This window comes from Cydia amplana, chromosome 13 (genome assembly GCF_948474715.1).
Source record: "Cydia amplana chromosome 13, ilCydAmpl1.1, whole genome shotgun sequence".
In the NCBI taxonomy this organism is placed as follows: Eukaryota; Metazoa; Arthropoda; class Insecta; order Lepidoptera; family Tortricidae; genus Cydia; species Cydia amplana.
In genome coordinates this window covers 7,679,359-7,692,742 of record NC_086081.1, presented here as the reverse complement: position 1 = coordinate 7,692,742, position 13,384 = coordinate 7,679,359, and the positions used below count along the sequence as shown (strand labels likewise).

Below are 13,384 nucleotides of genomic sequence, written 5' to 3'. Positions count from 1 at the left end.
TGCTGCTCGATGCAACGTTGGCGCGACTGCGCAGCGACGCCACTTTCCATGGCGCTGACTAGACGCCGACGCACAAAAGATGCTAGTGTGGTGTGGCCCTTACTAAATAAATCTTACGATTTTGGAACGAACTTTGACAAAAGTTAGCTTTAAGTAGGTAATCGATTAAACAACATTGCTTCAAGCGCCCCACACCTGTTTTTGTGTAACCAAATGTTTATGTTCGGATAGCACCTCTCATCCAAAAGAATTGGGATTAATTTTATTTTGGTTTGAATCAAGAGAAACAAAATGCGTCGGTATATTTTTCACGTTGCATTTACCCTGCTGCACATAAATAATGGACATAATCGTGAACCGGTCAAATCTGGTAATTTAGGCATGTGATATTTTTTTAAATATTTTTTTCGTACCGTACCTACACGGTAGAGTCTATGCGGAAATAGAAGAGTCGTGGAACGTATGAAGAAACGTATGGGATCCAATACATTCTAGGACTCTTCTCTTTCCGCACAGATTAACAATGTTACAGTCCCTCAGAAACTACAATATAATCCAGCCTTGATGTCGGCAGACCGTACTTGGGTGTTTTTTTTTTGTTGTCCCAAACACTTTTTTTTCAAACTTGGGATTTTTTTATGTTATTTCTACTCAGAATCACGAGCTCTTTCTATCCTAATAGGAGAAAAAAAGTGTCCTAAGGTTTTTTTTTTCCATTCCGTCACCATTTTTCATAGACTTTGTATGGCGGTCGCGTAATGGAAAGATCGAAAAATGTATGGAAATTTTGGGACACTTTTTTTTCTCCTATTAGGATAGAAAGAGCTCGTGATTCTGAGTAGAAATAACATAAAAAATCCCAAATTTGAAAAAAAAGTGTTTGGGACAACAAACAAAAAACGCCCACTTTTGTTTTCAGCCTTAAAAACGTGCAGGAGATAAACATCCTTAGCGTTATTGTGTACATAATTGTCCAAGATAGGCGATGCATCGGTTCCCACACACTTAATGGCTTAACTGCAGATAATGGATGTTATTATCGTCTTTGTTTTTATGCAACCCTGGTAGATAATCATATTTATATTTAGACTTAATTACTGCCACTGACAGGGAAAACATAAAAAAAAAACACTATTAATACCATCATGTTGTCCCTGTCACACGATAAGAGTCTTAACATTTTTACTGTCAACCAAGTGTAAGTATCCTTCTATAAGAGAACTCGCATGCGAGTTTGATTACATTGCGTCATTTGATCGGTCGCTTTAATTGATGTAACCTCAATGGTCCGCAATGTAACTAAAATCGTGTAGGTACGAGTTCGCGCGCCGTCTAAATTAAGTTGTAAAAGGCGCGCTAGTGTTAGGTACCTTATAGATTGTAAGCGTCCATTAGCTTGGATACAGTGACTATTTCCCATCAGACCACGGGCCTAAAGAAGACTATGGTCGTAGTTTTAAAAATACTTATACACCTTGCAAATAGTAAAGTGGTTGAGTAGAAACGTTTTCGGGAGCAAGGGTTACCGTAAAACGGGGTGAGTAGGTTTCGCGGGGAGAGGTGGGTTATGAATGGGGAGAGAAGGTTTGAGAAGGGATTTTAAGACTACTGCTACAAAAATAATGTATTCAAATTTAAAATGGAGCTATAGTAATACGCATAATAAAAAAAATCGATCCAACAATCTTCCAAAATCACCTTTGTATGAAAACCCCTCTTACCCCAAATACGAGGCACTACGGGGTGAGGTGGGTTTTCTTCTTTATCGTCAAAGTTATGAAATGGAACTACTCAAAATAAAATAAAAACTAAAATACAAACGTCCGGAACACTTATTATATACACCATTCAGTTTTCATATGTAAAAACAAAATGTTATCTAGGTTTTAATTTCAGTTTTGACCCTACTCACCCCATTTTACGGTACGCTGCGTCTTATGTAAGTGAACTCGCGAACGTGAAGCGGCGCGGCGCGGCGTTCGCGTTCGCAGCGAGATCGCCCATGTAGGACACTTATATAGGTACCTATCATAGGATAAATCCTATGATACCTATAGAAGTGCTACCTGTAGAAGTTGAATAAATTCAACCCGCTCCGCATCGCTTCGCTTCGCGTTCGCGTGTTGTTCGGCTACGTAGTATACGGTGTGTTATTGCAGTGCCACCGTAGGATTTTATTCTATGGAACCCTATGGCTATTAATTGATTGATGATTATCTTTTCTTGACCTTGACTTGAGTTTCTTGGACTTCTGCCATTTGCAATCATGAGAGCGGAAGTGTTCTATAGATTACTGCCGTCATTTGACTTAGTCATATCTCATTTACTATTAGTTCAAGAATCACAATACTTAGACCGACCTGACATTCAATCCAGTGATCACTTTTATTTGTAAGTATACTACTTATAACATTGCTTATCACGGAGTCAGTAAATGGTGCGGCATGTACTAAAACAAACAAGCAAAAGAACAATAAAAGTTACGTTTACAAGCATCGGAAAACATCTACCTTCATTCTGTCATTGATGACAAAATCGACATGACATAGCGACTAATGGTTATGTATATCTGGCGTTTGGTTATGTTATTGGCGAAATGTCAAGTTTTAGTCACAGCCACTCACATGCTTTTGGCCACTGTAATTACCAGCTGTCACCCTTATTTTATTATAATAATAGAGTTCACTGAAAAATATCAATCATGTGACTGGATAAAATGTTGGGCGGACAGGCGGACACAACTAATTCGTAATATCTTGACTAGGTAGTATTTTATTGAAAAACTTTTCTATAGGTTTCTCGATATCGCGTCGAATAATGATGGTCTCCATGACAATATTTTTATTGATAAACGTCACATTTCTAAAAATTAATGTGCTAATGCTAAACTGTGTCGTGTCGACAATGTTTGGAAACATTGTCGACACTTATTTTCAGTGACGTTACTCAGTATACTCCATATAAAAGTTATCTATTATAGGAATCATCATCCGACGCGAGAGGTATACCTATACTCGTATGTATGACTGATCGCACCTTTAAGGAGCCCACTGATTAACAGGCCTGTCAGTTGTTCGGAACTGTCAAAATTTTGTTCTAACTGACAGGCCGATACCGTCCGGCGGACTGTTAATCAGTGGGGCCCTTTAGTGATTGATAAAAACGTATGAACCTACAAGTAAACAGTAATATTTCCTCTCTCGCACTATCAAAAACCTTGGTTATGCGATAAAAACGAATTAAGTCGCGACGATCTACATATCTTGAATCGCATGTCTATATATAGCCCGACATGAAACAGGTAGGTAAAACGTGTTACGTGGTTGGGTCATTAGCCTGCAAATGGGGTAGGTGTGACGTAAACAGATACGAGTATAGATATGCTGTTAATACACTTTTAAGTAAGTTACGCAAAAGTTAAATTATGTGGAACATCATATACAAAATAAAAATAATTAGAAGTGTTGGGCGAAAGGAAAAGATTAATTAAGTAAAAAAAATGTGTACGTATAAGGAAAAATAATAATATATGTATGTAGCTGAAACTACGTATTTCGGAGTCGTAAATATCAAATAAGTGTGTTCATTTAAAACTGAGAAATAAAGGATTATTAAATAGCAATGAGTTCAATCAATAGTACCTATTTCTTCTGGTAAGACTGAAATAATTCCTATCAGTCATATTTTACACTCTAGTCATTAACAATACGGGAAAACGTCGATCATCGATTACACATCCGGTATCCTTTCAACCTTATTATAGTTTAGTACTCATTCAAAATGCGGAAAAAACGGTAATCGGATAATAAAGAAAAATTCAGTAAGTACCTAATATACAATTCAATCTTCGTCATGGTGCAAAACTGACGCACATTAAACAAACGTTAGTTCTGGAAACCTCTAAGTCAGCATTTAAACTACAGTGGGAACTGGGTCGTAAACATGTCCTGTTAAAACAATATTAATCATTTAAAACTGTTTCATGTATGCAAAGGAAATATTAAACGATATACAACGACGCGGTAATTAAATGTGGCTTTCCTGAAGCCATTCTATGTTTATTTTACTTTTTACGAACCTAAAAATATTAAGGCAATTGCATGAACAAGTTCATAACTAAGAAAATCGCTTTCTCAAAGCTTCACTTCTTCACATTAGGTGAGTAAGCTAACCTGTAAACCAACCCTTATTATAGGAAAATAAAATTGATTGATTGATAGTTGAAGCTCAAAAGACAACGATTGTCTGCAAATGCGTGAATGATATATTAAATTTGTAGCGGAGTTGTTTGCCAGATATAAAAATGGGAAAATGTATTATCGTTCATATCATCAATCACCCAAATTAGCGAAAATTATAGGTAAAGAGCTTTACACGATTACTATACATTTTTTCTCTGTGATCCCGAAATCACCAACATTATACTTCGCCATGATACGGTTTACGTAGGTTGTTATTCCAAATTTTCTCACTGTGGCGTATCCATATAAGACGAGACATACCTAAAGTTTAATAATAAACGTCATCTCAACGTAATCTGAATAAATGATGTAACGTATTGCGACCTTAGAATTGCTAAACTAAATTTATGTATTTATTAATTTATTGCTGTTATATAAAAGTTATCGAGAAAATCATGTGTCAGAGTAGAAATGAATCTATTATGTTAAACAATAACCGGAGAACATTTAACAGCAAAGTCATCAACTTAGCAACGCGCAGAATTTTAAAATATACGCCATTTTTTTTCTAGATCTAAAAATCCAGGTATGATATCTTCAGGTAAGATATTTTCAGTTTATGATATGAAGAACTACTTCAAACCTGAGGGCCTATCGCCAACCACGTTCGACGTATTGCCTTCCTGTCACAATTACGTACGAATTTACAAGAACGACAGAGAGGCAACGAAATCCTTCTTAAACATAGCCAAAAAAAGTTCATTTCAGATTATCATATTTCATCGCACGTGTATTAGGCGTCATCCTCTTAGTCATATTTTTAAATTCTAATAAATCATATTGATAAATGATAGCGCGCGCAGGGAACTGCCAAAGTGCCAATTAATACAGCTAACCAAATTTTCGCGTCACGTAAACTCCACTGCAAAACTATGACATAGTATCGTCATTTACTTAGAACATGGTCCGCCCTCTAACCGGTATCCACCAATGCGTTGACGTCCCGCCATTGACGTCACATGCGCTTGCGGTTCACTACTGACTCAGTTTGATGCTTTATATTACCAATACTATGGTTGCAGCATTCAGTCCGTGTTTACTTAGTGCGTGATATACTCGTACTGTTTAGTAAATTGTGTAATTTGTGTAAAATGTACGTCGCCGATATTTGTCTCAACATTGAGGATTTCATGGATGTGGTGTACTGTGCTTACGTGAAGACCCACAGTCCGAGTAAGGTTTGTGATAGATGTTTTTTGTTTATTTGTGTATTTGTTTTCTTTTTTCAAAATAATATCTGTAGTAAGTAAGGGTTTTTTTTCTTTTTATAAAAGTAACTATTTGAAGTATCCTACATCGTGAATGTTATCTTAATCGTAGTCATTAGTTGTTTATATTAAAAGATTACTGATAATAAAAACCTTGTGATTACTTGTTAAATGGTCAATTACCCTGTGGGTTTTTTTACTTGTTAGAATGTAAAAATAAATCGACTGTATTAAATTGTTCTAACAATGATTACTCTTCAATCAATCAATAACTTTTAGTAATTTGATTTTACTTCAATTGAGTAATTGTGTCTGCTGAGTAGGTACATGTGTTCAGCATTTAATTAACATACAGTTCTCAAACAGTGACGATAATGACATAATTATTAAGACATTTTTCCGCAATTTGTATCCATATAACATATAATTGTACTCATTAAGTAGTTAGGTATATACGCACATATTTAACCTTATTATACCCGACCGCATTAAGAACGAACATATTTGCAGTTTTACCGAAACCACATCCTGTGGGAAAAGTTATTGGGTTTTGTGATATGAATTAAGATAAGTCAGTCAGGAAAGTATCTTCCACCCTAGAATACTCGTACTTTCCCAGTACCCAAAGATTCAGCGTGGTAACAAGATAAACTGACGATATGGTTCCGATCGGATGCCTGCCCCTAAGATACCTATTTTTCGGCTGATGTTAAGATCGTGTTGTCTCACTTACCTAATACTTATTAGCATGAGCATAGCTCGTATTAAAACGGTGTCAATAAAGAAGTAAAGCTTTATCTCTGGATGGGTTGACAACTGTCAAAAAATGTTCTGGAATGGTCCTGTTATTATTCAAGTGTGGGCACAGACGTAGACGCATGCAATATAAATAACTTTGCTTAGGTACTGGCTCGCCTGCCTGAAAGTTATCGTCATACGCCGAAGTATGTTGACCTTTATTGGTATGCAGCAGCGTTCATGTTGTATTCGAGAACCTTGAAGATTTTCAGGCAATGTTACTGGACAATAGTACCTGTGAACATTTTGTAGATATATTTATGGTAGTAGTATGCTAAAAATATGATAATAACCATTCCAACGGCCTGTATCTCAATATTTATTTCCTGCTTCTGATAAATAGTTATGAACTTCCATGGAAAATTCGCGGCGTAAAATATATTGTCACCACATTATTTTTCATTCGGGCAGTTCAGTAGCAGAGCGTGTTGAAAGCTTTGCAATAATACTTGAATTATACTATCCGAAATTCTATTAGCCACTCTAATTCTATTTGCATTTCCGAGATTTCATTTTATTTCCCTTCATTTTAGAATATTTCGATTGAGCCGTTTTCAATATATTTAAATATGCACAAGCATCAAACAAAAGCTTTACACTCATAGGTACATAGTAGGAACATATACCTATATCTATTTGCAAAACATTTTAGAAACATCATAATCTACATGTAATCAGTTTTTTAACACATGTGCATACTTAACCAGTTCTTTCTCTTTTCAGCAATCAGAAAGATGGCGTAAGCTCCGGAACATTGTGCAGTGGACGCCGTTCTTCCAAACCTACAAAAAGCAGCGATACCCCTGGGTGCAGCTAGCGGGCCACCAGGGGAACTTCAAGGCGGGCCCTGACCAGGGAACCATACTCAAGAAGCTATGTCCGCAAGAGGAAAGATGTTTTCAAGTAAGTTCTTTAGTTGAAATGAGACTGTGTACGAATAAAACGCTTACACAATTCGGAGATACGCATTAGGTAAAATCAGTCAGTATTTTCATAAGCCCATGTAAGTTATCTAGCTTTTGATGTGGTTGCTTAACTTTGTCTTATCACTAATTACAGTTAAAAATAACCCAGTATTATCTACGTCGCGTGATACTATCGCGGCATACTCGTGCTAGGAGTGCAGAGTTGATAGCGTAAATTTATTTGAAAAGGCTATGGCGAAAAACGAAATTCGCAAATTGCGGGGATCTTTCTCTTTTACTCATATGAAGGCGTAATTAGAGCGACAGAGAAAAATGCCCACAATTTGCGAACTTCGATTTTCGCGGTACCTAGCCCAGATATCTAGGGGACTTTAGCTGGCTACTATCAAGTACTTGCTTCATACTAATACCTTAATGTGCACCAGCCAGCCTATTATGGATAGCTTTATCCATCTTTATCCACGTGATAAAATAACTGTCACTGTTTAACACCGTGGGAAAGAAAGTGACGGACACCGTTTTATCACGCTGTCACGTAGACAAGAACGACCATCATATCCGTACAGGACGTTCTGACAGTGCATACGTCCCGTAAAAGGACAGCCTTAAGTAAGATATAAGGAAGATTTGAAGATTACTCAGTGAAACCGCATGACTAAGTCGTGAATGAGATTTCTAATTACTCCTTAACTGATGCCATTCTTTTGTTTCAAAAGGTTCTGTTAATTTTCCTTATACATAACCATATGTGTTACAACTACTAGGAATTATGACAAATGGTTTTCCAGGGTCTTTGCCTCATTTTTCCTAATTTCTCTTGTCTTTGTGAGTCATAAAGTAATAAGTGATTGGAAATCGTCATATGGACGTGTTTTATTGCACGTCGTCTCTATCATTAAGGTGTTTATGTGTTTTGGAATTCGCATAAGTGGATTGGAATCCTTATTTAGACTTGGAGCATAATTAATAATACTGTTGCCGCGTTTTTTATGATAATTATAATAGTTTCCATTCGAATCTTTTTGTCGTTTATTTATTCAGTTTCATTACTATTCTATCGTTATACGTATTTCTTTGTTGTAAATGATTTATTTCTATCGTTTGCGAAATTATTGTGAAATCAATTCATGGTAGATTATATTATTATCTGATTATTAGGTATCTATCTAATACCTTTAAACGAGCAATTCTTGTTTATTTATTTATTTATTTATATATATATATATATATATATATATTTCGGGGATCTCGGAAACGGCTCTAACGATTTCGATGAAATTTGGTATATGGGGGTTTTCGGGGGCGAAAAATCGTTCTAGCTAGGTCTTATCTCTGGGAAAACGCGCATTTTTGAGTTTTTATATGTTTTCCGAGCGAAGCACGGTCACCCAGATATTAAATTAATATATGAGAGATTTTTTGAAAATCCTAAATTCGCGCTTACTTAGCTTAAATAGTTCATCGACGCCATGGTTTTACCCAGCTACTTGGCCTCTATAAGTATTGTTGACGTAAGATGATTTGCATAGTACCAAAAAACAATAAGTGTCAAACATTTTACTAATAATAACAATGCATAGATATTACATATTTCGAGACAGACCTTCAGAACTCATCACCTTTTTAATACCTAACTTACTAATGTAGGCAACAAATTAAAGATTTCTACATTTTGTTAAAACTATTCGTAGCTATTTTTGGAGAAGTTTAACTGAGACTGACCTAAAATAGGAAGTTGATGGCTCTAAATCCATGGGAATCAATTATGTTAACGCATTCACTGCCAGGGGGCGTGGCTTAGGTACAAACTTGTATGACGGTCGACGCACATGTGCGTCGGTGGCAGTGAATGTGTTAAAATGGATTTGAGTTTCAACTGCCCATTCCAGTTAGGCGATTGACGTCAGCCAGTGATAAATAGTTAGGCATGCGTCATAGATTACTTCATTTTTAATTACCAAACTATTTCGATAAAAAAGCAGTTCAACGACTGATTACTTTTTTGCTATTTGTAAGCAGTTTAGTTTAGAGGGTTGTAAATGACTGCCATTTACTAAGTATGTAGGTACATATAAAAAATAGTTTTTGAGCCATAGTGGCAGAAATGCATGATTAAATGTGTATTAATATTGAAATAATTAGGTAATCTAAATAAGTTAACACTTGGGGTGTTATGCTTTGAAAAAAATGTTGAAGCTATATTTCCTAATCATAAGCCTTTTAAATTTTATTAATAGGTAGGTACTAACAATTTTAAAAGAAATTAAGGGAGAAAGTGAGGGAAAGTAAAATGTTTTCAGCTCGGTTAATTATGTGATTTGGTCAATGGTCAAATTGGTCAACTTCCCTTCCCGCACTGTCTGTCCGGTAAACAAGATTTTTTAACTTAACAATCTTCTTCAAAATCAATTCTTTTAAATCTTAAATAAAAACTAAACTTGTTTCTTGTTATTACCTACCTATGAACAACCGATTCAATCAAAATTTCTGACATCCGTCTAACTGTATCGAGCCTCGACGATCTTTCTCACATTAAACTTCAACAAGGAACTGTTATACTTTCAATACCTATGTGATTGTGATTTGAAGCGGAAGTTCTTAATTTGTGTTTTGTTCTTTTCAGTTGCTGATGAAAGACATTCTTCGGCCGTTCGTCCCGGAGTACAAGGGCCAAGTCACGTGCGACGATGGAGAACGTATCCTTTTTGATAAAAAAATACCAATTATAGAATTTAAAAGGAAGGATAAAATAGGTTTATTGCAAATTAGATTCTAATTTTTTTATAAAGTAACTAATCAAATTATTTAATTTAACTAAACTAATTCATAAAACATACTCTTGTTAAATGTTGTCCCTTTCTATCATGACGGATAAAGACAAACGATTATTAATAAGGGCTTGTTAGGCTTTACAAGCGTTTATAAATTAAGTACGCCAGAAGTCTAATTCATAATTTTCGGTTATGCTTCTTCAAATCGGTTATTTTATGACTAGGATAGTTATCAGGATAACTATAATAATATCACCTAAAACAACTGCCACAATTTTGAACTCTACTCCCGTACTAAATCTGGGTAATGACGGAGTAACATTAATAAGACCATATCATCGTTACTAATTACATACATATTTAACAATGATTCAGAACACGTGACGAAAAGTGATTAAACTTTAGGAGGTCAATGATGTAATCTAACGTGGATACTTTACCATACGATACGAGGTCTGCTGCAGAGTTAATTAGGCGCACTTATAATTATTTCTGCCTTGTTTTTTAAATTAGATTAAAAGTTAGAGACATTGAACTATAATACCGAAATAACTTGCGTTTATTTTGTATTTTTAACTATCGGCGATGGGAAAGATAAGTTAGGTAGCTCGTAAACTTCTGTATGATCTTTAATGAACTTAGGATTGGTTAGGCCGGCGATTCTCTCAAACTATGTCGTCTACAAAGATACGACTACTGATAGTGACAGCACTATTCTTTACGATAGGTATATTCCATACACTAAAAAGTTTAGTTACTGGTGTGCGAACAAGTAGAGGAAATCCAAAGTACAACAATATCCATAATATTTCTTAACCACCAACAACCAGTATATCTACAACTCCAAGACTTGCTGAGCAACTTCGACAGCCCGTGCGTCATGGACTGCAAGATCGGAGTCAGGACATATTTGGAAGAGGAATTAGCTAAGGCCAAGGAGAAGACGAAGCTAAGAAAAGTAAGTGTCTTTTACCTCTATAAAGCGTAAATAGTTTTATTTTAAAAATTCCGTACATGAATGGTGCCAAATTCTATATTGATGATTTAGAAAACCGTTACAAATCACCAATCATGATTATTTTATTACATAATAGCGACCCGCCCCGGCTTCGCACGCGTTAACAAATTATATACATAAACCTTCCTCTTAAATCACTCTATCTATTAAAAAAAACCGCATCAAAATCCGTTGCGAGTTTTAAAGATTTAAGCATATATACAGACAGACAGACAGCGTGAAGCGACTTTGTTTTATACTATGTAGTGATAATATTCAAATGCAGTAAAGAATCCAATAAATAAAATATGATACTTGTGTTATAACACAGTCCAAAATCTAATCTTAGTACCTACATTCAATTCTGTTTTGGGATCATCAATGCCAAGTTTAATGTACTGTGGGATACCGCAATGTCGTTGGATATTGTCGTAGGTATCAAATGGACATGATATGATGGAACCATATCGGCAGAAGAAACTTGTTTTTTATTCTTAATTGTCAACCATTTCTCTTTATTGACCTTACGACACTTAAGAGTAGATTATGACCAATGACGTCATTGTTAGTTGTTAATTTATATAAATAGCCTCACTATCATAACTGTTTATAAATAACTACGCCCATTAAGGCCAAGAACGAGATACGTGTAGATAAAATGGCATAAACATCATAAATTAACAATCGTCCTTTTGTTTTATTATGGCCTTTAAATGATTCAATCAATTCATTGACGTAAAACACTATACCATTCGAAATTAAGCAAGTCGTTATCGTAAAGTTCATAGTTTCGTAATCGATAATAAATAAAATTCTTTTTTATTTTAAACACGAGTTATGATGCAGTTGCCCTTTTTAATTCAAATCGTTTATATATTCATGCAGCATGCTACTTTAATATTCTTGTGTTTTTTTGTTTTTAAATTAATATAACTGAATGATTTCCATATTTATGATAAGTACATGTCTCCGTGGATTTAATTATATTTATAACCTTTTTATTTTTATTTCAGGATATGTATGAGAAAATGATCCAAATAGATCCCAAAGCGCCTTCTGAAGAGGAGCACAGAAGTAAAGGCGTAACGAAGCCCCGCTACATGATCTGGAGGGAAACCATCAGCTCCACTTCTACCCTCGGCTTCAGGATCGACGGCGTCAAGAAAGCTGACGGCACCAGCTCCAAAGACTTCAAGACCACCAAGTCCAGAGACCAGATCATGGAGGCGTTTAAGGAGTTCACCAGCAGTTTTCCTAATGCCCCGGTATGTTGATTTTAAAAATTATCAATTTTAGGCGGATTTTTGAGCGGCCGAATTTATACTGAAATCGAATTTGGTAATATGTAGATTTGTAGATACCTATACTCGTATTTTGTTATGCTTCTGAATATGTTATGAAAGAGTACTAAATAAAACTAAATATTCGTTTATGTCAGGCCTGGGGCCCATAAAAAAATTGTTAGTACATAACTGTAATCGTAGTATTATAATGACCTATGAAAGAGTACCTACAAAGTCTCCCAAATTGCTAAACATTACCATTTTTTTTGCCACAATTATGCTAGTGTTTTATAGCATGTTAATCTTATTTATTTACTTTTCCAGGCCAGGTATTTGGAAAGGTTAAAGAGCATCCGTGCGACTCTGATCGAGTCCCACTTCTTCAGAACCCACGAGCTGATCGGCAGCTCCCTACTCTTCGTTCACGACAAGCGGCGCGCATCCATCTGGATGATCGACTTCGCCAAAACAGTCCCAGTGCCCGACAACGTCAACATAGACCATAACTCCGCTTGGAAAGTAGGAAACCATGAAGATGGTTACCTAATCGGAATTGATAATCTCATATCAATATTTGAAACTATGATAAACGAGAATGACACAAACACAGGACAGAGTATAGAAAAAACTGTCAGACAGGACAGTTTAGCAACTTGATGCTATTTGACTCAGTCTGTCTTTTAGATGTGACTTGTGCTGAGCACATTTCTGCAGTTTTGCATCGCGAGTGACATTCGCTTAATGAAGTTGTTTTACGTGAATTGTAATCAAAAGTGGACGTAACTGTCATTTGTAAATATTATACTTAAGTATTATGACCCTTCCGGTATTGTTGCTAAGACGTTTCAAATACTCATGCTTAGTTTAGGGACCCGCAATTTATTTTTATTGACAAATTTATTGTTTAGTCTGAACTGAATGTGGATTTTTAATGTGTTAATGTATCAGGATTCACGTAATAATTAGTTATTTATTTTGTTGTAAGTACCTACACTATATTAGTGTAATGACTAAATATATTTAGATTACTTAATAGGTTACGTAAGACTAAGTAATCTGGAGATACAAATTAAAACATAATCACATATATTTCCTTGTTTGATCTTCGCCTTTCTTACTAATCATATATGTAAAAATGAAAAATAAAACCACAAAGCGAA

General features: G+C 35.4%; 1 protein-coding gene and 1 long non-coding RNA gene across 4 annotated transcripts in view; one reads left to right on the top strand and one right to left on the bottom strand.

The window, feature by feature from the left end:
* Positions 1-13,311, top strand: part of LOC134653414 (inositol-trisphosphate 3-kinase A) — a 179,770-nt gene extending 166,459 nt beyond the window's left edge. For all 3 annotated transcript variants that reach the window (XM_063508771.1, XM_063508774.1, XM_063508772.1), the window contains 5 exons: positions 6,971-7,150; positions 9,797-9,869; positions 10,775-10,902; positions 11,955-12,206; positions 12,549-13,311. In XM_063508771.1, coding sequence (XP_063364841.1) covers positions 6,971-7,150; positions 9,797-9,869; positions 10,775-10,902; positions 11,955-12,206; positions 12,549-12,881 — 966 coding nt within the window. In that variant the 3' untranslated portion in view covers positions 12,882-13,311. The remainder of the gene's footprint in view (positions 1-6,970; positions 7,151-9,796; positions 9,870-10,774; positions 10,903-11,954; positions 12,207-12,548) is intronic.
* LOC134653453 (uncharacterized) overlaps positions 1-13,384 on the bottom strand; it is a 180,580-nt gene that overhangs the window by 102,211 nt on the left and 64,985 nt on the right. The window lies entirely within an intron of this gene.